General features: G+C 44.6%; 2 protein-coding genes across 3 annotated transcripts; both read left to right on the top strand.

Moving 5' to 3' along the window:
- Nucleotides 1–764: 764 nt before the first annotated feature.
- Nucleotides 765–4420, top strand: PSMB8 (proteasome 20S subunit beta 8). Its single transcript, XM_007527411.3, has 6 exons — nucleotides 765–1119; nucleotides 1833–1980; nucleotides 2118–2229; nucleotides 2881–3010; nucleotides 3665–3869; nucleotides 4092–4420. Exons 1-6 carry the CDS (start codon nucleotides 799–801, stop codon nucleotides 4178–4180), a joined length of 1005 nt encoding a protein of 334 aa, XP_007527473.2. The 5' UTR covers nucleotides 765–798; the 3' UTR covers nucleotides 4181–4420.
- Nucleotides 4421–6150: 1730 nt separating this feature from the next.
- Nucleotides 6151–16806, top strand: TAP2 (transporter 2, ATP binding cassette subfamily B member). Of its 2 annotated transcripts, XM_007527410.3 has the most exons (12): nucleotides 6151–6210; nucleotides 6450–6946; nucleotides 7035–7149; nucleotides 9864–9994; nucleotides 10271–10476; nucleotides 10619–10816; nucleotides 10970–11098; nucleotides 12513–12701; nucleotides 12871–13044; nucleotides 13428–13587; nucleotides 13909–14045; nucleotides 14415–16806. In XM_007527410.3, exons 2-12 carry the CDS (start codon nucleotides 6454–6456, stop codon nucleotides 14592–14594), a joined length of 2112 nt encoding a protein of 703 aa, XP_007527472.1. In that variant the 5' UTR covers nucleotides 6151–6210; nucleotides 6450–6453; the 3' UTR covers nucleotides 14595–16806. The 2 variants fall into 2 exon arrangements, with proteins under 2 accessions (XP_007527472.1, XP_060045549.1); XM_060189566.1 differs by lacking the exon at nucleotides 12513–12701.
- The last annotated feature ends 9374 nt before the right edge of the window (nucleotides 16807–26180 follow it).

Genomic DNA, 26180 nt, shown 5'->3' with positions numbered 1-26180 from the left:
ACACCTGGCTTTTCTGAGAGACAATGCCACTGGAGGAAGGGCGAGTGCCCTAGTAGGTAGCGCCCCCGCACAGATCCACCCTGCTGGGTCCAGAAGCGGCGCCTGTGGAGATTGGCTCAGTGCTCTGGGAGGGCGGCTAGTGAGTGAATCGAATCTTCCATTCAGAAGGCCATGGTAGTGTGGCGTCAGCAGTTGCTGGGCAGATTAGGCCCGTACAGGTTGCAAAGAGAGGCGTGGTTTCTAGGAGTTCAACTCAGAAGTCGAGCCCAGCGTAAATTATGCCACCAAGTGAGGACAGATAGGACAGTTCCTATGGGCGGCTACAGGGCTGAGAGACCATTGATCCCAGAGAAGCCCTGTGAGGGGCAACTTTGAAAGTTTCAGCACTGTACCCTCTCCTTGGTGCCCCCACACTCCCATTACCCTGTCTGTCACCTGTTGCTCCGAGGACCAGTCCTCTAGACTCAGAGCCCCCACCTACTCCTATACTGCTACTGCTTCTATAAAATGATGTCCATACTCTCATCCTCCCACCTTCGACATGAAACTTCTCCCAGTTCTCTCTCTCTTTTCCCCCAGCTTTTTGTTCGAGACCACGCCCTTAGGTGCTATCACCCCTGCAAGCCCCTCAACTATTCCCAGAGGATGCCCTGGCCCGCGTGTCCCTCACTGTCACTTTCAGGCCCTGGGGGCTTCTGAAGCGCCACCCGCTCTCTTCCTTTGCTCTGACGGTGGCGTGTCCCCACCATTTATTTCCCAGCCCTAGTGAGAGCAGGGCAGTGAGACCTGCGCCCCAATATGATAGTCCTGCTTTCCAGACGCACCCTGGCCTCTTTGCGGAAAGGGTTGGGGGGATGTGGAGGAAAAACCGATTCTGGTTCCCTCCCCTCGAGGCTGCTGCGGACTTTCAGGCTTTCGCTTTCGCTTCCTCCTCTGCGAACAGAGCGGGCAGACCTGCGGTGCCAGCGGACCATGGCGCTGCTGGAGGTGTGCGGAGCCCCCCGGGGGCAGCGGGACAGCTGGGCCCTCCCCGCGCTGGACAGCGATCTCCGCTCAGACCCTGGACACTACAGCTTCTCCATGTGCTCTCCGGAGCTCGCCCTCCCCCGGGGGATGCAGGTCAGGGCGGGGTGGGGGTGGGGGGCGAGGGAGCCCCGAGGGAGGGAGGCGGGAAGCAGGAGGTTGAAGGTCTGCCGCCAGGCCGCCCCAGGAGGACTGGCCACTGCCCAGGAGAGCAGCGTCTACTGCCCCGCTGGGAGAGGCCACGTGGGCCAAGTTGGGGGGTGAATGGCCGCCCCAGGTTATAAAATGCACTGAGGGGGAGTTGAGATGGGGGCTCCCACTGGGGACAGAAGACTCCGCTGCCCTGGCTCTATCACACACCTATCTTATGAGGCCATCATATCATATAAGGATTGTGTAGCCTGTTGGACAACTTCTGAGCTTTATTCTTTAGCCTTGCCTCAGTTACCCACTCTTGAGGTTCCAAAAAAGGAGATATTCTTATTAAAATGTATTTTGAGAGCACTCATGAACTTAGAAATGGGGGAAACCTCCCACTAAAGTCACCTTAAAATATTAAAGTATGGTCACATTTATGTTCTTTGATTTTCATTCTTCTGGAAAATGGAAAAGGTGGTGTGATATGCCTTCCCTTCTCCTTCTTTCTCCAAGTCACTTCCTACTAGAGATTGGTTACTACTTGCTCCATATTTTGTTGGTTGGAGAATTTCTGCAGTTTCTCTCTCCCAATCTCTTAAAACACCCTTTCTTGAAGTCTCCAGTGTCAGAAGTTTTCATTGCCCTTTCTCTTGTCTTTTCTCTCTCATCAGCCCACCGATTTCTTTCAGTCCCTGAATGGGAATGGGGAAAGCAACGTGCAGATTGAGATGGCCCATGGCACTACTACCCTGGCCTTCAAGTTCCAGCATGGAGTGATTGTGGCTGTGGATTCTCGGGCCTCTACTGGGAGTTATATTGGTGAGTGTGTGAACAGTTGGTCCTCTTCTCAGCAGAAGCTTAATACCTGCACCAAAGCAGAGGGTGATATTGATTTAGGACAACTAAGGAGAGCTGTAGGGCCATACTTCCTCTTCCCAAACTCCATTTTCTTTCAGCCAGTTTAAGGATGAACAAGGTGATTGAGATTAACCCCTATCTGCTTGGCACCATGTCTGGCTGTGCTGCAGACTGTCAGTTCTGGGAACGTCTGCTGGCCAAGGAATGCAGGTAGTGTTGTCATCTCCCTTCCAAATCCCATGGTCCCTCCTAGATACTGAATCCTTCAAACCGGTGGTCTTTACCCTTCTCTCTGTGATAATAGCATCTTAGTGCAAGACAGTATTTCACAAAACAGCCTTTCATTGATAAAAGAAGGGGGGAGCAGGCGGTGGTGCACCTGGTTAAGCACACACATTACAGTGTACAAGGACCTGGGCTCAAGTCTCTGGTTCCCACCTGCAGGGGGAAAGCTTCACAAGTGGTGAAGTCAGGCTGCAGGTGTCTCTGTCTCTTTTCTTCTCTATCTCCCCTCCCTTCTCAATTTCTCTATCTCTATCCAATTAAAACAAATAAGCAACCCCCCCAACTTCTTCCAAATATTTCTGTCTGTGCTCCTGCCAATCAGTCCAGCAATTTGTCAGCTATAATTAACATGATCAAGCTTGGTAGAACAGTACCATCTACTAGGATTTCTTTATGTAGCTATGTACCCCAAATTACAAAGTTCTCCTTGTGCCTGATCTTAGATTTTATAAAACCATTCCTTTAAAATGCATATCTCCTCAATTTTTCCTTGCTTATAAATTGACCATAGAGAGCTAATCTTCTCCTGCCTCCTCTAAGTTCTCTCCCCTATCACCCTGTTCTCACTCCACCTAGGCTGTACTATCTGCGGAATGGGGAGCGTATCTCAGTGTCTGCAGCCTCCAAGCTGTTGTCCAACATGATGTGCCAGTACCGGGGCATGGGCCTTTCCATGGGCAGTATGATCTGTGGCTGGGACAAGAAGGTGAGTACTTTCCATTCACCAAGTCTCCCCAGCCTGGATGAGGGATCTGTTTCCTACTTCCTCACCATCAGACAATATAGAGAGTCTTCTTAGAGAACTGTTTTAGTAGGTCCACTGATTCCATCTTGGTTCAGATGTGAACCATAATATGTGTTTCACAAAACTTAGACCCTTTGATAAAAGAGCTATCCTTTTCTTTCTCCTTTTCCTCTTCCTCTCCTTCTCTCCCCCCTTGTTGTTACTTGGGGGTTCATTACTCCAAGATGACTTTTGGATAGAAAGACTGAGACAGAGATAAAGAGACAGAAAGCCACCACAGCATTTATGAGTCCTTCAGTGTGGTGGGGGCCAGCATTAAACCTGGGTAAGATCCATCACAAAGCAAGTGAACACTACCTAAGTGAATTATCTTGCCAGCCAAGGTTTTTTCCTATCATAAATGCCATATTAGAAGTGAACTCATGGCTTCGTGCATAGGCAACACTACTAGGCATCCTCCCTAGCTCAGTTTTTATTCTATATTCTTAGAGAAGTGAGAAGGGAAGAATAGACACTAAAGCACCTTTTTTTTTTTTTTTTTTTAATGTCTCACTGTAGCCTGCATGTTACCAACAATTCTTCAGCTCCAACCCAGAACACTGTTGTCTCCTTTAGGGTCCTGGACTGTACTACGTGGATGAAAATGGGACTCGACTCTCAGGGAATATGTTCTCCACTGGTAGTGGGAACACTTACGCCTATGGGGTCATGGATAGTGGTTATCAGCACGATCTTAGTCCCGAAGAAGCCTATGACCTGGGCCGCAGAGCTATTGTTCATGCCACCCACCGAGACAGCTACTCTGGAGGCGTTGTCAATAGTGAGAACCAACCCTTCCTGTGGGTGATTTCCTAAGGGGGATTTGAGATTGGGAGGCTCCCAAGAGAGGGAGGAGGTTTTCAGAGTCAGAAGAAAGACATTGATGTCCCAGGTAAAAGGGCTTTGACTATATGTGTTGTTATTGTCACTGTCTACAAGACATTATTAACAGAGACTTACTGAAGTCAAAGGTAACTCTGTGCTGTTTCTTATCTTCCCACAGTGTACCACATGAAGGAAGATGGCTGGGTGAAGGTGGAAAGCACAGATGTCAGTGACCTGATGCATAAGTACCAGGAGGCCAGTCAGTAATGGTGGTGATGGCAGTGACAGTGGCTGGACAGGCCTCCTCTTGGAAGGCCTGGCATCTCAGGGACTTGAGTCAGCTTATGCTTGAGGAGAAAAAGGAACCTAACCTGAGCCTAGAGATGGAGAAATGCAATCAGTCATCACTTACTCTTTATTGTGTTATTTCAACAAGCACCCACCCTCTCTATATCAGTTTCCTGAGTTATCCCACAAAGTACAATAAATGAAATATGGTTATAAATACCTCTGTGTTGTGACTGAGCGGACTTAGAGCTATGGTTACTGTGAAGTGGGAAGTGGGTGACAGGAAATAATGTTAGACTTTTCCTGAGAAGAGAGACTTACACCCTTAGCTAAAGACTTAGTTTTCCTTTCACACCTAAGTCTCCAGGACCTCAGGAAGACTGGTAACTGTTGTCTGAGAACACTTATTTGCAGTTTAATTTAGGTTAGGGTCCTTTCTTTAGGAATGCAATCCTGGAAACTCCGGTGTGATTCATTTTTAATGGTTTAGTGTCTGGGAGATCTAGAACAACTCCTATTGATCTTATAGAATTGGATGAAATGCTACAAAGAGGCGAGTTTGACCTGATGTATCCGATAACTATAAACATGAGACCACTTACTTTAAGTAACAATTTGGAGATATTCAGTATTGAGGAGAAAGACGGGACATTAAGGGTTTAGCTTCATGACTGAAGGGGGTGTGGTGGCGTGGGGTGGTGGTGGTGCTACAAAGGACTCACTGAAGGGGATAGTAGGAAAAAGCCACTAGGTTAGAAGAATGAGCCAGACACAGAGAGATTTTTTTTTTTTTCTGAGTCATTCTGGAACTTCAGGATAGAGCCAGAGCTGAATAGTGCTCAGGTTAATAAAATAAAAAACAAAGAACAAAAAGCTGTATGTTCCACAGATAGGCTCTGGTTCAGGCAGGACCTACAGAGCATAGATTAATATAATCAGTATTAAGACAGTTGATGCCGCAGGTGCTGTCAATGCAATTTAGAGTACAAAAATTAGAAGTCTCTGAATCTGTGCTCTGCTCAGGGTGCTGTGTTGTAAAGGTCCGATGAAGACAGGACGTCAAGGCTATCTCCGTTCGAAACCTTTAACCAGAAACCCAACCAAGTCCTGGTTAGCAGTCTGGGACCTTCTACTGAGAAATGGACCTTTTTCTTACTCAGAATCGGGATTTTTACCCCAAGGCCCTACAACTGAAGAAGAGGGGTAGTAAGAGATCGAGATAAGAAAATACTATGACTTTCCAATTACAAAGTACTTCATTCTTTGAAACAGCTTTCTTTTATTTACTGAGTTTTTACAAGTCATGGTGGTTTTCTATCAGGGTGTAACAGCTGCAGTAGGTGATACACTGGGGACCTGGCTGGAGTTGCTGGGCCCAGGCTGCGGTCGGCGGGTCTCGAGCGCCCCCCGGTGGCTAGGGCGCTCGGTACCAGGACGCGTTGGGGAAGGGAAAGCGAAAGCCGGGGAGCCCGCGCCTGGCCAGAGGCTGATCTCGGGCGGAGGGAAAGGGGATTGAACTGAGAGAGCGGGAAGGCATTTCCCAGCCCAGACGCCTGCTCTGGAAGCAGAGCTCTCCTAGCCGCCCGGGTGAGTCCTAGCGAAGGGGATCCTGGAGCACTCATGGCGGCGACTCCTAGTCCACCGCCCGCAAGGGGACCCGGGAAGGTGCTGCGGGGAAGGGAAGCCGGGCAGGGAGCCCCCGGGCCTGGGAGCTGGGCGGGCTGGGGGGCGGGGAGGAGGTCACAGGAAGGGAACTTCTTAAAAATTAAAAAGTATACATATATATTATAGGACAGAGAGAAATTGAGAAGGGAGGGGGAGGTCGAGAGAAAGGGAGGGAGAGGGAGAGGGAGAGGGAGAGGGAGAGGGAGAGGGAGAGGGAGAGGGAGAGGGAGAGGGAGAGAGGTTTGCAGCACTGTTCCACTGCTTGAGAAGCTTCCCCCCCATGCAGGTGGGGACCCAGGCCTCTAAGCAGATCCTTCCGCACTGTGAAGTGTGCGTTCAACTAGGTGAGCCACCGCCCCGTCCACTTCCATTTATTTACTTATTTATTTGTAAGACCCCCTCACCCTAAAAATGACGTCTTATTGAGGCGGAGTGGTGGGAGAGGGTGTGCTGTTGAGCTGGGTGGGGCACCAGGGGGACTTTTAGGGTGGAGCCAGTGGACCGGTTGGGTGGGGGAGAGGTAGTGGTGGGTACTGGGATCCGGACTCTATTGCTATCATTTTTCACCTTCTACCTTACATAGCACCATGAAGCTTTCAGATCTGAGACCTTGGGCCTTCCTGCTGCTGGCTGACTCGGCCATACTCTGGCTGCTTCAGGGGACTCTGGGGGCGCTGCTGCCAGGAGGCCTTCCAGGACTGTGGCTGGAGGGTGCTCTGCGACTTGGAAGCCTGTGGTGGCTGCTCCAGCTCGGAGGACTGCTGGGGCTTGTGGGGACACTGCTGCCCCCATTCTGCCTGGTGACCCCCCTGTTTGTCTCCCTGAGGGGCCTGGTCCCAGGGGCCTTATCTGCACCTCCGCTCAGAGTGGCTTCAGGGCCCTGGAGCTGGCTGCTGTTGGGGTACGGGGCTGCAGGGCTCGGCTGGGCGGTGTGGGCCGTGCTGAGCCCCCCAGGAGCCCAGGAGAACAAGCAGGGCCAGGAGAACAACAAAGCCTTGATGTGGCGTTTGCTGAAGCTCTCCAGGCCAGACGTGCCCTTCCTCACTGCTGCCTTCTTGTTCCTGGTTCTGGCTGTGTTGGGTGAGTGAGGGATGGCACTGTGAACTGGGGGTGGGAGAAGACCCTGGAACCAGCACATTCACCAGCACATTCTTCATGTTTCCTTCAGGTGAGACATTAATTCCTCACTATTCTGGGCGTGTGATTGACATCCTGGGCAGCAATTTTGACCCTGATGCCTTTACCAGTGCCATCTTTTTCATGTCTCTCTTCTCCATTGTGAGGTAGGTGATGGGCCATTAGTTCCACTTGCTAGCCTCCCATCTTTACAAAGGACCACACTTTCTTACTTCTGTTTCCAGATGGTTTTTGTGCACAAACCCACAAAATGCTTAAACTGAAAATGCATGTTTATTTATTCACCACTCTGTTTTGTGTATCACTTCAATCGTTTATTATTTCACTATATTTATCCAGCATTCTCAGGGCTTATTCTATTATTGCAAACCCAAACATAGGTGACTGTAATACAAAAGGAGCTTGTGTATAAATGGTAATGTCTCTGGGCATTTCTACCTCCTTATTGGTCTGCTTTTTTCCTCTTCCTCCTCCTCTTCCTCCTTCTTCTTTTTTACCTCTTACCTTCCACTCTTAAGTTTGCTTGGAAAGCCATCCTCATAAGAGAATTTTGTGTGCATATGAAATGGATTTTAAAGTAGAAAATATTGAAAAACATTGACATGTTCATTGGGAATGCAAAGTAACTCACAGATCAGATTCTATTAAAATGGCAGTCACAGGGAACAGGCTTGTACAAAGAATTTAAACAAATTTTTGTCTGAAATACATTTTCTACAGAAACCTGTTAGTCCACTGACAGTTTTTTTTTCCTGCTAGGGCTTCTTTGGGGTCTTATATCTGTGTGATCTCACTGCTCCTGGTAGACTCTTTTTCCAAATAGAGGATGAGAGATAGGAGGGAGAGACACCACAGAATCACTCCAGTGCATCTGAAACTTCCTGTTTGAATGATTCTCCCATTTGGTGGCCATGGACCCCAACCTGGCTCTTCATATATGGTTAAGTGTATTCTCTACTGAATGCTCTCTCCAGACCTAATGAGAATTTTAATGAGAGAGATGGGCAAAATAACTCACTTGGATAGTGTGCTCTTTTGTCATGTGCATGACTTAAGTTTGAGCCTGGCACCCTTCACATTGAAGGAAGCTTCTATACTGTGATGCCTCTCTCTCTCTGCCTCTCGCTCCTCTTCTTTCTTACATTCTTGCCCTCTCATTTCCTGTTTTCAAAAATTTTTCTCCTATTTCCCCCACCCCATTTGATTGTGATTAACAAATTTGGGTGGTAGCATAGCAGGTTAACCGCATGTGGCGCAAAGGGCTGACACAAGGATCCTGGTTGGAGCCCCAGCTCCCCACCTGCAGGGGAGTCACTTCACAAGCAGTGAAGCAGGTCTGCAGGTGTCTATCTTTCTCTTTCCCTGTCTTCCCTCCTCTCTCCATTTCTCTCTGTCCTATCCAACAATGATGACATCAGTAACAACAACAACAACAACAATTAACTACAAGAATTAAACAAGGGAAACAAAAAGGAATAAATAAATAAATAAATATAAAAAAGAAACTTAAAAAATTCAAACCTTCATCAACTTACATCTGCATATCACAACAGCTCCCCAGTCATAGCAACTAGGTTTGTATTAGCAATTCATATTTTGTAAGTACTTGCTTGTATGCTTTCACATTTTTTGGTTAAATTTCATTGTTTTACAATAAATTGATTAAGAAGAATTCTTCAACTCCAGAGACAATTGAGATGGAGAACAATCTAGGACTCTCTTAGAAAGTGGGAGAGCAGGGAATTCATGTGTGAACTTCTGGAATACAGATTTTGGGGATGGGGAAAAAGGGTTCAAGACAGAGGGGAAGCCTGGAAGGATAGTTCTGAGGGAGGTCAGGTCAGAAGCAAATCATTGGTTATTTTTTTTATTTTTAAAAATTATCTTTATTTATTTATTTGATAGAGACAGTCAGAAATCGAGAAGGAAGGGTGAGATAGAGAGACAGAGAGACACCTGCAGCACTGCTTCACCACTCGCAAAGCTTTCCCCCTGCAGGTGGGGGCTGGGGGCTCGAACCTGGGTCCTTGCACACTGTAACATGTGCGCTCAACCAGGTGTGCCACCACCTGGCCCCTTGGTTATTTCTTTTTTACACTCTTTTTTATTTTTGCTCCACATGCACTTAATCCAGTGTGCTACTGCCCGACTTCCTACTCTTATTTATTTTTTAAACTTCTGTTGTATTACTTACCTGTATCTAGCACATGGAGAATTATATCAATACTCTTAAAATATTATTATTTTTATTAGTGTTATCTATGGGGCTTGGTGCCTGTACAATGAATCCACTGCACCCAGGGCCATTTATCTTTCTATTTCCATCTTTTATTTGATAGGACAGAGAAATTGAGAGGGGAGAGGAGATAGAGAGGGAAGGAGGGAGAGAGGGAGAGGAAAAGGGGGGAGAAAGGGAGGAGAGAGAGAGAGAGAGAGTGAGAGAGTGAGCACACATGAGTGCTGTAGTACTGTTTTACTGCTCATGAAACTTCCCCCGTATATGGGGGGTAGGGGGTTTGAACCTGGGTCCTTATACATGGTAATGTGTGCTCTACCAGGTGCACCACTGCCCAGCCCCACTCTAGCAGTCTTCTTGATATATTTTGTGTTGTGATTTTTCTCCCTACATCTAGCTTACCATCTGGTTTTCTCATCTCATGTTTTGTGTTTTCTTCCTGTTTATTTCCCACCCTTATATCTCTCTCCTTATCTCTTACTGCTCTCTGCCTCTTCTGATATACTTTCTGTGCCTTGTATTTCATTTTATTCCACGCTTTCTCTTCTACTTCTTCCACCTATTCCCTTACTCTCTGCATCTCTTTCCCCTTCATCCACCATCTGACCTCTTTCTCCTTGACAGCTCACTGTCTGCTGGCTGCCGAGGAAGCTTCTTTCTCTTGGCCATGTCCAGAGTCAACTTGCGTATCCGGGAGCTACTCTTCTCCTCCCTTCTGCGCCAGGACCTCGGTTTCTTCCAGGAGACTAAGACAGGTAGGACCTTGAGCCCAGGTCTGGGATGCCCCCAGACAGTCCTTGCCCCCTTTGTTTCCCTCCCTCCACACACACTGTTTCTTTCTGAATCCATGGCACCAGTGTCTGGTGTGGCCTTTCTGTGTTTGGGACATGGTGGCGAGCCAGCCCCCGTGGTCATGGCACATGGCACATGGCACATTCAAAGGAGGGAGCTGTGTAAGAGGGATGGGCAGGAGAGAGTTTTAGGGTGTTTTGCAATAAATGTGGTTTTCTCATCTGCTCTGTCTCCTCCAGGGGAGCTGAATTCACGGCTGAACTCAGATACCACCCTGATGAGTAACTGGCTCTCTCTGAATGCCAACATACTCCTGCGAAGCCTGGTGAAAGTGGTGGGGCTGTACAGCTTCATGCTCAGCCTGTCACCTCGGCTCACCCTCCTCTCTCTGCTAGACCTGCCTCTCACAATAGCGGCCGAGAAAGTGTACAATGTCCGCCGTCAGGTATACGCAAAAGTCAGGGACTCCCAGGGGAGAATAGTTTTACGCGTACTGGGGGGAGATCTGGAGGACTGGCATGAGACATGGAGATTTGCCGTCTTTTGCCCCATCAGCGTCTTCCATCCTCTGCGCCCCTCTTTTCCAGGCAGTGCTTCTGGAGATCCAGGATGCAGTGGCAAAGGCAGGCCATGTAGTGCGGGAAGCAGTCGGAGGGCTGAAGACTGTGCGCAGTTTTGGAGCTGAGGAGCAGGAGGTGTGTCGCTATAAGGAGGCCCTTGAACGATGCCGTCAGCTGTGGTGGCGAAGAGATCTGGAACGAGCTCTCTACTTGCTCATAAGGAGGGTGAGAAGGCTGAGTGGCTGGGGAGGTGTCCGGAGAAGGGGCAGGGGAAGCCTGCAGCTGCTTCTGGGGTCTCTGCTGCTCATTGTTAGTGAGGCAGACCAGGGCAAGCAGGGGGAGACTCTTTGTCAGCTTTGCTTTTCTTCTCTCTTCCAGAGTCTGTACTTGGGAGTGCAGGTGCTGATGCTGAACTGTGGGCTGCAGCAGATCCTGTCTGGGGACCTCACCAGGGGCGGGCTGCTCTCTTTTGTGCTCTACCAGGAAGATGTGGGCCGCTATGTGCAAGTGAGTCTGGAGTCTTGGTGTATACTGTCCCCCCCCACCTCCCAGTCTAGGTCTTAGGCTTTTTTGTTCTCTTTTAAAAATACAAAATGAAACAGAAACTTAGCTCATTTTGTTAGGGTGAACTTTATACATGGGGGAAAAATAAGGATAGACTAACAAAGTTGCATGTATCCATCACCTGCTTTGACAGTAATCAGCTCATGGTCAGTTTTGTTTCTTCTCCATCTCCACCTACTTTCCCTCATACTATTTGAAGTAAACCCATACTGTTTCATTTGGATATATTTCAGTATGTATATTTAAAACACAAGCATAAGAATATATAACCACAAAGCCTATAGAATTAACAGTGACCCCTAAAGTTCACCAGATACAGTAGTGGTTAAGTTTCTGGTTGTCTCAGTTACACATTAATGGAAGTGTACATATCACATTTTTTTCTTTACTTTTTCTTTTTTTATATTTATTTATTTTGTTGCCCTTGCTGTTTTTTTTATTGTTGTTGTAGTTATTATTGTTATTGTTGTTAATGTCATCATTATTAGATAGGACAGAGAGAAATGGAGAGAGGAAGGAAAGACAGAGGGGGAGAAGACAGACACCCGCAGACCTGCTTCACCGCCTGTGAAGCGACTCCCCTGCAGGTGGGAAGCTGGGGGCTCAAACTGGGATCCTTATGCCGATCCTTACACTTTGTGCCACTTGTTTTTAACCTGCTGTGCTACTGCCTGACTCCCTACATATCACATTTTTCTTTTTTATATGTTTGTGGTGATGCCAGCAAATGATGTGCACTATATAAGATCCATTAAATTATCAGGTTTAGAAAAAAAATGTGACGCTCTGCCATTTCTTCATTAGCTGGCATATTTCTAGGAAGGGAGACTTCCCTATATCTACCATTGGTATGATTTGAGAGGAAAGACAAGTTCTTTTTATATTTATATAGTTATATTTACTAGTTTGTGAAATTAGTGACTTCGCCTTGGACCCAACAGCCATTGCAGACACTTACTAAAGATCTTATGTGGAGACCTGTGCAGGGTACTCTGGTGATTACAAAGTTGATAGGCACAGTGCCTGCTTTTAAAGTGTTCTCGTCCCTTCAGGTAGGATAGAACTGAGCACATGTTATACAAAATAGTGACTGAAAAGGCTTGGGGCTTGAAGCAACTTGTGTGGGCGAAGCATGACCTCTGCCTTTTCATTTCATTGGAATACGGGGACTAGTGCTAATTTTAAATTCCATCCAAACCATACATTTCAAAATAGAAGTTTTTTTTTTTTTTTTTTTGAAGAGGGAAGGAGAAACTGACTAGGGTGGAGTGTTGCGGGGGGGAGTGTGTGAGGAGCTGGAAAGTTGTCTTGGTGGAGATATGTTTGATCAGCTAACCTCTGCACTCCTGTTCCCCAGACCCTGGTGTACATATGTGGGAACATGGTGAGCAGTGTGGGAGCTGCAGAGAAGGTGTTTCATTACCTGGACAGAAAGCCAAACCTGCCTCCACCAGGGACGCTGGCTCCCCCCACTCTGCAGGGGCTTGTGGAGTTCCAAGATGTCTCCTTTGCATATCCCAACCGCCCTGACCAGCCTGTGCTCAAGGTGCCTGCAAGACACCCCGGGGACATCTGGACCCCTCATTCCCTGCTGCTTGTGCCTGACCAGCCAGCATGGCATGGAGATCACTTGCCTCTGAGATGCTAGTATAAAGGGAAGAGGTGGGGTCTTTGGGAGAGGATGCTGGCCCCTAACTCTTTCCTGGCTTTACTAGGGGCTGACATTTACCCTCCATCCTGGTCAGATGACGGCCCTGGTGGGGCCCAATGGGTCTGGGAAGAGCACAGTGGCTGCCCTGCTGCAGAATCTGTACCAGCCCACATCAGGGAAGCTGCTGCTGGATGGGGAGCCCATTTCCCACTATGAGCACTACTACCTGCACCAACAGGTGGGTGGGGAGGAGCAAGAGGGATGGGAGACAGGAGTGGAGCAGCCTGTGCAGAGGGCGTGGGATACCCCTGGGAAGAAACACAACACCAGGAATGTATATCAAATATTTTTTTGAATAGAGACAGAGAAATCTAGAGGGAAGGGGGAGTCATATAATGAGAGAAAGAGAGATACCTGCAGCACTGCCTCATTACACATGAAACTTTCTCCCTGCAGGTGGGGACCAGGGACTTGAACTTGAGTCTAAATGTATGATAATGTGGGCACTCAGCTGGGTTTGCCACCACATGGCCCCATTAGGAGTCTTAGGGGTGTAGGTGAGGAGGACCCCAACTGTGGGGCTTAACACACAAGGAGCCCTCTGCTTCCACCTCTGCACAGGTGACTGTGGTTGGGCAGGAGCCAGTGCTGTTCTCGGGTTCTGTGAGGGACAACATTGCTTATGGGCTGAAGAGCTGCAGTGACGAGCAGGTGATGGTGGCCGCTCAGGCTGCCAAAGCCGATGAATTCATAAAAGAAATGGAGCATGGACTCTACACAGGTAATTTCAGTCGGAGGAAAGCTCAAGCTTACTCTTGGGGAGAGGGTTGTGTCCTTGTAATTTGATAGTTGCTGTTCCCTTGCTCTTTGCTTGGCTCCCACTTCTCCTTTCCCCACACCACGAACTCTCCAGCTGCCACCAGCCCTGCTCAGGAGTCTTTATTCCAGCAGAGAGGCTACAGAGCAATATTTTCACTATATTCAGTTCTCAAACCTCCTACCTGGTGCCAGTAGAAACACCTGTTATGTGTTGTCCTGCTGGTGGACTGGGCCTTGCCTTGATCACTTGTGTCTGAGGAACGCTATTCTCTGGTTTCCTCAGATGTAGGTGAGAAAGGGGGACAGTTGGCTGTGGGACAGAAACAATGTCTGGCCATTGCCCGGGCCCTTGTGCGGGAACCCCGAATCCTCATCCTGGATGAAGCCACCAGTGCCCTGGACGTCCAGTGCGAGCAAGCTGTGAGTACTGAGGTGGGAGGACCAGAGGCCAGTGGAACCTGAGGGGCTATGTTTGAAGGACAAGACTAGAATCAGCCTGGCCATGCATGGGTGGATGAGTGGCTCACTAGTGGAAACTGTCTTTGGCTTCTTAGGGCTGGAGAATGGAACAGGAGTGTCAGGACATTCCTATGGCAGTGGGGACCCTCCAGTACTGGTCAGCCTGCCCTCTGCCAATAACAGAACAGAAGGGCAGTGCAGACCCTAATGTCCACTCTTTCCGCCATCTTGTGTCTCCTGCCTCCTTGACCCTAAGCCACATTTCAACTCCCCACAGGAGCTGGGATGTGGTGTACATCCTTTTCTGACTTTTCTGATATCATCCTTCAGTTGCAGGACTGGAAGTCCCGTGGAGACCGAACGGTACTGGTGATCGCGCACAGGCTGCAGACGATTCAGAGAGCTGACCAGATTCTGGTGCTCAAGCAGGGAGAGCTGCAGCAACAAGCCCAGCTCAGGGAGGGCCAGGACCTCTATTCCCATTTGGTGCAGCAGCATCTGAAAGACTAAGGGTCTGGGGGCTCTGGACCCTTCTTGTGCCCATCTTCATGATTGATGGTAGCTCCTACTGTAAGTTTCTTTGGAGCTGAAGGACCATGTGTGCATGGGATTTTGGGGGAGCTAGAGGGCTGTCTGTGTGCAGGAACCTTGTTTCCTTGATAAACAGAACTTTGCTTGGTACTGAGTGGCATATTGTATATAGAAGCTTAATAAATATAGTTAAATAACATATTTTATTATTATAATAAATAGCACTGATACATAAGGAAAAGTGGTTGGTTATTATCTCCATTTTATAGATGAGGAAACTCTTCTCACAGAGATTTAATAACATCCTCAGTGTTACACAGACCTGGAGTTGGAGTTGAACCCAGGTCTGACCCCAGAGTTCACACTCTTAATGAATCAACTATAGTGTGTCCTGTCTTCATAACCTCTCAGTCATAATCAGGCCAAGGAAAGCCCTCTTACTTTTGGCATAGAACAACTGCTACATTATCTTCTGTCCAGTCCTGTTGTTATAACTTCTGTTTATAGTCTGGATGATCTCAACTCTATACAGAGGCTCCCTATCATTGGTTCACCTCTTCTAGCCACTTTCCACAAAGACACATCTCTTTCTAGAAGGCACAGGGGGTGGAAACACTTCTGCAGAATTCTCCAAGTGCTTGTTGTCCCTTTTTACTCAGATCTTCTTCAGAGCATACAACATTTTCCAACTGGGTTGTCTCCTCTTTCCAGGGACATTAAGTTGCAGCTATAACAAAGATCTAGCCCTTTGTATCTTTGCATGTAGTGTTCCTTGGCATTCTCTGCATTTTTTTTTTTTAACCAGACCACTGGTCAGCTCTGGCTTATGGTGGTGCGGGGGATTGAACCTGGGACTTTGAAGCCTCAAGCATGAGAGTCTCTTTGCATAACCATTATGCTATCTACCCTCCACTCTCTATTCCGTCTGGAGAAAGTGCCCTTTCCAGGAACTCCTGGTGGGACAGCCGTATCATATATATTATCAAGCTTCCTATGTGTAGCCTGGCAGGCAGTGCATATGTGCCTGTTGAATAAATGGACAGATTTCCCTCCAAGGTCCTTAATCTTCTCTGTATACATCAACACTGAACATCCAAGGCTGTAGTTAGTACCAGTTACTTGGAGGAACTTAACCTTTGATAGTTGCTGTTCAAGGAAAGAGAAACTTTCACATTCCTAGAAATAACATGTACTTCCCAGTGCCAACAATGAGCTAACCGGAACTACTGTTTTGGATTCCCCTCTGGCTGGCAGCTATTGGAGCAGGGTTGGATGAGAGCAGGGAACTTCTCATAAAGCTGAAACTTTGCTCTATCCTGCTGCTGCCCTGCTGTACCAGACCTGTTTATAGATGCTACTGAGGTGAAATACACATTTGGAGAGAGAGAGAGACAGAGAAGGCTGTCCTGACTCCTTCTCTTCCTATGCCAAATGTCCCTTTCTCTGCTTATAAAACTGGACCAATAACTTTCCAACTTTATGAAACTATCTGATGCGAGATGTTTTGCTAAAATTTTGACATCCTCAGTACTATCATACAGTTGTAAAGCTTTAAGCCTGGAAGGCTTTAGCAGTTCAAAGCTTATTTTACAGAGGGGAAAATTGACCTGAAACTACAATTATTTAGTGAGAGAGGAGAAAAACTCAGACATCCTGAAGGGCAAATAGGAAAAGACAGCAGACCGTAGGACCTTAAAATGGCCCTAAAATTTGCTATCTTGGAAATCCCCAGGTGAATCTTATGCCAGGGACACAGAAGATTGGTCCCAGACAGACACATCATTATGAGTGCCCTTACAATTAATAATGCTGATTTCCTCCAGAAAATTTCTTCTTTTTATCCACCTCCTATTTCTTCAAGTCATTTTCCCACTCCTTATTTTTCTCCTTATTATTGTCATCTATCTTCATTATTTTCCCACTCAGTCACATTTTACTCTTTGCAAAGGAAGATATAAGTGGACAGGAAGAATTTTATGGTATTCAGTGAAATTCTTTGGATCCCAAAGTAACCCACACAGCAACTGCCCTACCAAATGCAGAAACAGCCTAGAGGTAGTTTCAGATCATTTCTGCTCCATTCTAGTGGGGAAGCTACTTGAAATTACATTGTGAATCAAGAATAATATCCTAGCTGTCAAAATTTTGGGGGAAGGATTAGGGAATAAGAAAAACAAAAATCTTCTCTAGGTTTTTGTCCCCCCCCTTTTTTTTTGAAAATGAACATAATCTTTCTGAGGCTGTCAGAATGATTTTTTTCTGCCTTAAATTTTTTTTTGGGTCTTTCTACTTGCTTGCTGCATTTGTTGACTCATTGGAAACTATTGTGCACTTTTGCTTTAAGGTATATATTTTCCACTGATTTGTGGATACATGTGTATGTATACCCTATCTCATGGGCCCTGGTTTATATATCTAGGTTTTGAGGTTTTGTTAGGAAGTGCACAACTTGAAATGGAATTAAGGAGTCCTAGGAGCTGGAAATGGTCTCACCAGAGTAATAAAGCTGTAGGGTTGACATTCCATGCTTGACGTCTCTGGACACAATCTGCAGTTAAACATCTCGAGGTGGAACTGATTGCATTGATTAGGTTGAGACCAGAAGATGCAATATCAATTGGTAGGAATTGAGAGAACCAATTGGTAGGAAAGTGAGCCCAACCCAGTGGTTCCAGGACTGGAAGAAATAGGAGTTTTGTAGAGAAAAGGGAAGGTTCCTGCTGTTTTAGGGTTAAGAAGGCTATAACCAAATTGTTTGGTAATTGGGTTAACTTTGAAAATCCCACTGTTAGGATTTGCTGTATCATACAAGACCTCTCCATAATGTCCTTTAATGTTATATATAGCTGTATCTTATAAAGTGATGCCACCAGTTGTTTCTATAAAGTACCTAATCAAATAGTTTCTACTTAGACCTAGATGCCCTCCTCACCTCACTTATTTCATATTTCACTTCTCTCAATCACTTCAAAGCTTACCTTCTCAGACCAAGTAAGGACTACAAAAGCTGGATAAGGGCAAGAGACCAGCATACTTTAATAGTTCTTTGGTCACTACCAGGCTACCTCATCATCTGGGGTCCTAGTCAGGGAGTCCTGGAATTCCCACACAGACATGATGGACTTAGACCTCTAACAGATCCCTCTCTCCACTGTCACTGGTTATCTCCATCAGGAACAACATAATGGACCCCTTTGTGGGCCCCTGTAGGACTTTGCCCTTCATGGGGATCAACAATGGTAGGGATGGCCCCATTCTTGGAAGGGAGGTTGCATCAAAATCCTCTACCACTTGAGGAAGATGGGTCCTGAAATTAGTGCATCTTAGAATGTTTCTAGCCATGATCACAGAATATGAGCTCAGACCTACAGGGATTCAGAGGTTACATAGGCTCCTGTGCTGAATATGGGCCCCAGATTAAATCAATGGAATTTATAGTTAAAAATATTTATAGACTTTCCCCATTATTTGGGAGCTACTCTTCCTTGATCCAGCTTTCTAGTCCTTTCCAACTATGACAACATCTCCTCAGACAAGACCTTGGGTCCACCTGCATGTTAGCTGTCAGACTTATGCAAAAACTAGTAATATCATGGGCCCCTTGGAATCTACCAAAGATAGACCTACTAGCTTTTTCCAAAATGGACACCCCAAATCTCATCTGCAATATTCTTGCTTTTAGGTTCATGATTAGTCAACAGTGTGTTATGCTTTATATCCTAACTCTTTTTCAGCCACCAGGTTCCAGACTACCATGATGCCACCGGATTTCCCTGGACAGATGACCCCACCAATGTGTCTTGGAGCTCCGCCTCCCCAGAGCCTTGACCCTCTAAGGAAAGAGAGTCAGGCTGGGAGTATTTCCATTTACAGTGGGGAAGCAATTCCAGAAGCCAGACCTTCTACCTTCTGCACCTCATAATGATCCTGGGTCCATACTCCTAGAGGGATAAAGAAACTCCTAGAGGGATAAAGAACAGGAAGGGGAGGGGATGGAATATGGAGTTCTGGCTGTGGGAATTGTGTGGAATTCTACTCCTCTTATCCTATGGTCTTGTCAATAATTCCATTATATAAATAAAAAAGATGACAAATATAATAAGAAACATAATTTTTATTAGTGGTTTAATAATGATTAACAAGATTGAAAGATAACACAGTTCCCAACATCAGGGTTTCATGTCTCATTCCCTCCAGTAGAAGCTTCCCTATTTTTTATCCCTCTGGGAGTTTGGACCAAAATTTCCTATGGGTGCAGAAAGTAGAAGGTCTGGCTTCTGTAATTGCTTCTCTGTTGAAAATAGATGTTGGCAGGCCGATTCACACGCCCAGCCTGTTTCTCTTTCCTTAGTGGGCTAGGGCTTTGGAGAGGTGAGATTCTGTGACACACTGGTGGGGTTGTCTGTCCAGGGAAGTCAGGATGGTGTCATCCTGAAAGAGGGTCTGCATGTTGGTGTCTGAAAGGCAGTAAGATATAAAGCAGGTTGTTCCTTTGTTTCTTTGGTGCCATGTGAAAGCAACATCCACTTGAGTTTGATGCCATCTAGTGGTTTTAGGAAATACTGGCTTTTCAATGTAGGGTTTTGTAGACATAATAATTTCAGATGTTGCTAACTAAATTAGGTAGTCATATTAAAAGTGTAGTGACATTAGTAGAATTAAAATTCCTAAATCAAACTAGGTAAATTAGAGGTTATTAAACATTTAATCAATTTAATATAAATCAATTGAAAGAATAAAGAGAAAAATAACACTATAGATTTGTGATAATAGAAACATACTACAGTAAGTGAAAATAGCTTAAATTTAGAAGTTAAAGATTCTTGGAACTAGAAAAGACATAGAATTGCCAAAACAGTCTTGAGAAAAAAGAACAGAACTGGAGGCATCACACTCCCAGATCAAATTGTATTATAGGGCCATTGTCATCAAAACTGCTTAGTACTGGAACATGAACAGACACACTGACCAGTGGAATAGAATTGAGAGCCCAGAAATGAGGCCCCACACGTATGGACATCTAATCTTTGACAAAGGGGCCCAGACTATTACATGGGGAAAGCAGAGTATCTTCAACAAATGGTGTTGGAAACAATGGGTTGAAACATGCAGAAGAATGAAACTGAATCACTGTATTTCACCAAATACAAAAGTAAATTCCAAGTGGATCAAGGACTTGGATGTTAGACCACAAACTATCAGATACTTAGAGGAAAATATTGGCAGAACTCTTTTCTGCATAAATTTCAAAGACATCTTCAATGAAACGAACCCAATTACAAAGAAGACTAAGGCAAGTATAAACCTATGGGACTACATCAAATTAAAAAGCTTCTGCACAGCAAAAGAAACCACTACCCAAATCAAGAGACCCCTCACAGAATGGGAGAAGATCTTTACATACCATACATCAGATAAGAGTTTAATAACCAACATATATAAAGAGCTTGCCAAACTCTACAAGACAACAAATAACCCCATCCAAAAATGGGGGGAGGACTTGGACAGAATATTCACCACAGAAGAGATCCAAAAGGCTGAGAAACACATGAAAAAATGCTCCAAGTCTCTGATTGTCAGGGAAATGCAAATCAAGACAACAACGAGATACCACTTCACTCCTGTGAGAATGTCATACATCAGAAAAGGTAACAGCAGTAAATGCTGGAGAGGGTGTGGGGTCAAAGGAACCCTCCTACACTGCTGGTGGGAATGTCAATTGGTCCAGCCTCTGTGGAGAACAGTCTGGAGAACTCTCAGAAGGCTAGAAATGGACCTACCCTATGACCCTGCAATTCCTCTCCTGGAGATATATCCTAAGGAACCCAACACACCCATCCAAAAAGATCTGTGTACACATATGTTCTTGGCAGCACAATTTGTAATAGCCAAAACCTGGAAGCAACCCAGGTGTCCAACAACAGATGAGTGGCTCAGCCAGTTGTGGTATATATACACAATGGAATACTACTCAGCTGTAAAAAATGGTGACTTCACCGTTTTCAGCCGATCTTGGATGGACCTTGAAAAAAATCATGCTGAGTGAAATAAGTCAGAAACAGAAGGATGAATATGGGATGATCTCACTCTCAGGCAGAAGTGGAAAAACAAGATCAGAAAAGAAAACAGAAGTAGATCCTGAAATGGAATTGGCGTATCTCACCAAAGGAAAAGACTCTGGGGTGGGTGGGTGGGGAGAATACAGGTCCATGAAGGATGACAGAGGACCTAGTGGGGGTTGTATTGTTATATGGGAATCTGGGGAATGTTATGCATGTACAAACTATTGTACTTACTGTTGAATGTAAAACATTAATTCCCCAATAAAAAATAGTACTAAAAAAAAAAGAAGTTAAAGATTCTCATGGTAGGTTAATATTTTCACAAAATTGAGTACCTGGCTCTCCACCCACAGGGGGGACGCTTCACAAGTCTTCAGGTGTCTTTCTCCTTTTCTCCCCTCTCAATTTCTGTTTTATTCAGTAAAATGGAAAAAAAATGGCTGCCAGGAGCAGTGGATTTGTTGTGCAGGCACTGAGCCTCAGCAATAACCCTCGAGGCAGAAAAAACAAATCCAGTTATCTGCCCTTTATATGGGTTGCTAAGAAAAACTAAACATAAGAAAAAGTTAAAATATTCAGTACAATACACAAAATCAATAATAACAGAAGACAACCTTATTGGTACACTGATATATACAAATCAGACCAAAGTCATTAAAGACAAAGATGATCACTGTATAATGGTAATAAGATATATCACTAGGATATTATACTACAATTTAATTGGCTTTACACTTAGCAACACAATCACAGTATATGTGAGATCATAAAAACAGAAATACTGGTCCAGAAGGTGGTGCAATGGATAAAGCATTGGACTCTCAAGCATGAGGTCCTGAGTTCAGTCCCTGGCAGCACAAGTACCAAAGTGATGTCTGATTCTCTCTCTCTCCTTCTATGTCTCTCATTAATAAATAAATAAAATATTTTTAAAAAAGCAGAAATACATTTCTCAATACCTTTAGATAAAATGGAAAAATAAGTAAAGACATAGAATAAAGTCACCAATGGCCTTTTAAAAAATTTTATTTTATTTATTTATTCCCTTTTGTTGCCCTTGTTGTTTTATTGTTGTAGTTATTATTGTTGTTGTCGTTGTTGGATAGGACAGAGAGAAATGGAGAGAGGAGGGGAAGACAGAGAGGAGGAGAGAAAGATAGACACCTGCAGACCTGCTTCACCACTTGTGAAGCGACTCCCCTGCAGGTGGGGAGCCGGGGTTCTAACCGGGATCCTTATGCCGGTCCTTGTGCTTTGCGCCACCTGCGCTTAATGGCCTTTTTTTATAAGAGTTGGTAGTAGAAATACTCTTGAAATGGTTACATAAAAAGTTTTATTTAGAACAAATTAAAGGCCACCATGCTAAGGGGGTATTGTACACCACTACTTGCTTGTGGCATATGACACATATGGCATATGAGGTAGGATGTAATGGAGGTTTATTCTTATTCTTGATAAATGAAAACTATATAAAATTAAATTAATTATTTATTCCCTTTTGTTGCCCTTTTTATTGTTGTAGTTATTGATATTGTTGTTGGATAGGACAGAGAGAAATGGCAAGAGGAAGGGAAGACAGCGAGAGGGAGAGAAAGACACCTGAAGACCTGCTTCACCACCTGTGAAGGGAACCCCATGCAGGTGGGGGCTAGAACCGGGATCCTTGTGGGGGTCCTTGCGCTTTGCACCACGTGCGCTTAACCCACTGCGCTACCGCCGGACTCCCTAAAATTCAAATATTTATGTGAAGACTCTAGTCTAGGAGTAACTTGAACCTAGGAACCATCCTTACATTATTTTGAGGAAACTGGTCCAAAGACTGGGTCCTGTTGTGAAGATTTTATAGTGTGTGCTTATAGAGAGGGGATATTATAGAAAAAAATTAAGAACATTTTTGAGTGAGTCAGGCAGATATACTTCTTGACTGGATGTTATCTACATGTTGAGGCAATAAATCAATGTCATATATATATATTTTCCTTTTTTCCCCTGTTAACCTATTTTGGGAAAATGGCGGTCAGATTTCACACACCTGGAAGTCAAGAGTTGTGGATGGGCTGCTCTTTGTGCACTTACTTTTTTTTTTTTAATTTATAAAATGGAAATATTGACAAGACCATAGGATAAAGGGGTACAATTCCCACATTCCCACCACCAGAACTCCATATCCCATCTGCCCACCCAAAGCTCTCCTATTCTTTTTTTTTTTTTTTTTCAGGTGAGTCCCCATCTGGCCCTGTGAAAAAGTGTTAATTTATTCATGAAAAATAATAGCCCAGGTCAGGGAAGTGGCTTAGTAGTAGAGTTCACAACTTCTATGTGTGAGGTCCCAGGTTTATTTCCAGACACTATATGAGTGACAAAGACGCGGAACTCCATGAACGGCGGACTAGTTAGTGCTTTGGTGTCTCTCTCATAAAAATATAAAATGAAACACTGAGCCTGTGAAGTGGCTCAGTGGTAGAGTGGCACCCTGGGGTCAATTTTTATACCACATTTTTAAAGGAATATAGTCCATTATATAAAACATAATAAAGATTTTAATGAGCAATGCTGAAAAAAGAGGCTCTGTTCTACATTTTTATAAATATTTTAATGTCTACTTTAATAAATTTAACAAGCGATCATGCTTTTCTTTCTTTTTTCTTTCTTTCCTTGTTTCTTTGTTTCTTTTTCTCTCTTCTCTTTCTTTCCCTCTCTTCCTTCCTTCTTTTCTTTCTTCCTTCCTTCCTCCCTCCCTCCCTCTCTCCCTCCTTCTCTCTCTCTCTCTCTCTCTCTCTCTCTTTCTTTCTTTCTTTTCTGCCTTTGGAGATTCACCACTCTGGGCCTATTTTATCAGACAGATAGGCAGGGACAGATGAAGACACCACAGCACCGGAGCTCCCTTCAGTGCAGTGGGGACTGACCTTGAACCTGAGTGGGGCACATGGCAAAGCAAATCTTCCGGGGGAGTGATCTCACCAGCCCTCAAGTGATTATTTTGACTTCCTAAAGATTGGACCATAGCAATGACTTATTGTACTCCTTTATTTTTAAAATCTGTTCTCTCTTGTACTTGCATTAGGTTTTTGGTCATTTCAAAAATACTGCTTCATTTGGTTATACAAACCTTCTAACAGTTGACACATTTCATTATACAATTTCACAAACCACACTTATTGACATGTGGGTATTTGGCAGACTTTCTCAAATGAACAAAGTGAGATAATCACTTCAACAAAAACAACTGAAATTATTTATTGCCAGTAATAAGATTCCAGCATTGTGGTAAAAATGAAAAAAATTTAAATTTTACAGTATACCAATATTAAAGAGTTTCACGATGAAATCTATAGTGGTATTAATAAAAGTGATTGAAAGCTCTCCTATTCTTTATCTCTTTGGGAGGATGGGCCCAGGATCATCATGGGGTGCAAAAGGTGGAAGTTTGGCTTCTATAACTGCTTCTTCATTGAACAGGCATGTTGGCAGGTCGATCCATACTCCCAGCTTTGTGCATTTTTAAGGTTGATGAATATTGTGTCTCAGGTAATAGTTTCCCTACTCCTGCATGAAGGCTTAGCTGTGATCTCTTGACTGAACTAGACCAGCTGAATTTTGACTTTTGCCTTATGCTTATGCTCAAGAAAGATGGTAGTTTCTGGGTCATTCCTTGGCAATTCATGTTTTTTTTTTTTTAACTTACCAACTAGTTATAATAAAACTCTTCATTTATTTTGCCTCTTTGTGCATCTTATCATTATAAGGTGATTTTTTTCCTACTGGAACTGTAGAAATACATTTTTCCTGGATTCCTCAGCTAGAAAAAGCATGCATAGGAAAACTGCAGCCCAGAGACTCACCATTCGTATGATTGCTGGTGCAGCCCTTCCTCACTTCACCCATAGAGGAGAGGTCATCACTGTGCTTGCTGGAAGGCTTGCTACGATGAATTGCTCCCTTCACACCTCTCACGTTCACTAAGTGCTTAGAAACCTGACTTACAGTAAGCAGTTAGCAAATAATAACTATTATTATTATCATATAGACAAAAAAATTAGCATTTGCGGAATTTAGACACATTCATACCAGGAGTGAGACTTCTGGGTCTACAGCCTTCTTTTTTTCTTTCACCACCCTTTGCCATCTATTAGTTTCTTCTCTCCCCCTAAATCTAAATGCACACCTTATTTGCTTTACTGTATCTTCAAATATTTATCAATGAGAGTGATAGGAAGTGATACGAAGAGAGAGAGGACTCTGACACATGCATTGCTGAAGCTGGAACTCTTGGCCTCATGTACAAGTCCTGCTCCCTACCACTGAGCCACCTCCTCAGCTACCCCCATTTGGTTTATATTCTCTAGGCTCCACTCCTTCTCTTCTATCTCTGAGAGAAGTCACAGAAGCCCTGTAAGGCTGTTGCCTGCAGAGGAATGCAACAGGCTTAGAATTATTCCTCATTTAGCCAGTCATGAGTTTAATAATCTCCATTTTATGTACTCATTCACTAGAAGTAAAATATTTTTCTCCATTTTGAATGAGATAAAATATATGGCAAAGACTGAGGTAAGTTTGAGGAGGAGGAAAGGAAGAAGTGAAAGCGAAGTGTCTTGAGTTTTTTTTTTTAATTTCTTTATTAGGGAATTAATATTTTACATTTGACAGTAAATACAATAGTTTGTACATGCATAACATTCCCCAGTTTCCCATATAACAATAAAACCCCCACTAGGTCCTCTGTCATCCTTCTTGGACCTGTATTCTCCCCACCCACCCACCCCCACCCCAGAGTCTTTTACTTTGGTGCAATACGCCAATTCCAGTTCAGGGTCTACTTGTGTTTTCTCTTCTGATCTTGTTTTTCAACTTCTGCCTGAGAGTGAGATAATCCCATATTCATACTTCTGTTTCTGACTTATTTCACTTAACATGAATTTTTCAAGGTCCATCCAAGATCGGCTAAAAACGGTGAAGTCATCATTTTTTCTAGCGGGGTAGTATTCCATTGTGTATATATACCACAACTTGCTCAGCCACTCATCTGTTGTTGGACACCTGGGTTGCTTCCAGGTTTGGCTATTACAAATTGTGCTGCTAAGAACGTATGTGTACACAGCTCTTTTTAGATGAGTGTGTTGGGTTCCTTAGGATATATCCCCAGGAGAGTAATAGCAGGATCATAGGTTTAGGTCCATTTCTAGCCTTCTGAGAGTTCTCCAGACTGTTCTTCACAGAGGTTGGATCAATTTACATCCCCACCAGCAGTTCAGGAGGGTTCCTTTGACCCCACAACTTTGAGTTTCTTTTGGTTGCCACTTAAGACAATTTTATTGGGATCTTAAAAGAGATTGGATTGAAATTGTAGATTACTTTTGGTAGAATGGCCATTTTAGTAATGTTTATTCTTCCAATTCAGGAAGAAGGAATGTTCTTCCATTTCTGTGTGTCCTCTACCTCTTTTATCAATGACCTATAGTTTTCCCTGTAAAGGTCTTTCACCTCCTTTGTGAGGTTTGCTCTG

The sequence above is a fragment of the Erinaceus europaeus genome, chromosome 4, assembly GCF_950295315.1.
Source record: "Erinaceus europaeus chromosome 4, mEriEur2.1, whole genome shotgun sequence".
In the NCBI taxonomy this organism is placed as follows: domain Eukaryota; kingdom Metazoa; phylum Chordata; class Mammalia; order Eulipotyphla; family Erinaceidae; genus Erinaceus; species Erinaceus europaeus.
Note: the sequence above shows the minus strand (reverse complement) of the source record. Positions and strands in the feature narration are given on the sequence as shown.

What these genes read in the sequence shown, in the direction of transcription:
- TAP2 (XM_007527410.3), top strand. Translation starts at nt 6,454, where the DNA reads ATGAAGCTTTCAGATCTGAGACCTTGGGCCTTCCTGCTGCTGGCTGAC. An exon ending in CTTCCAGGAGACTAAGACAG is followed by an intron (nt 9,995 to 10,270) that starts GTAGGACCTTGA and finishes TGTCTCCTCCAG; the next exon opens with GGGAGCTGAATTCACGGCTG. An exon ending in GGAGCATGGACTCTACACAG is followed by an intron (nt 13,588 to 13,908) that starts GTAATTTCAGTC and finishes TGGTTTCCTCAG; the next exon opens with ATGTAGGTGAGAAAGGGGGA.
- PSMB8 (XM_007527411.3), top strand. Translation starts at nt 799, where the DNA reads ATGATAGTCCTGCTTTCCAGACGCACCCTGGCCTCTTTGCGGAAAGGG. An exon ending in CCCTCCCCCGGGGGATGCAG is followed by an intron (nt 1,120 to 1,832) that starts GTCAGGGCGGGG and finishes CTCTCTCATCAG; the next exon opens with CCCACCGATTTCTTTCAGTC. An exon ending in CTCTGGAGGCGTTGTCAATA is followed by an intron (nt 3,870 to 4,091) that starts GTGAGAACCAAC and finishes ATCTTCCCACAG; the next exon opens with TGTACCACATGAAGGAAGAT.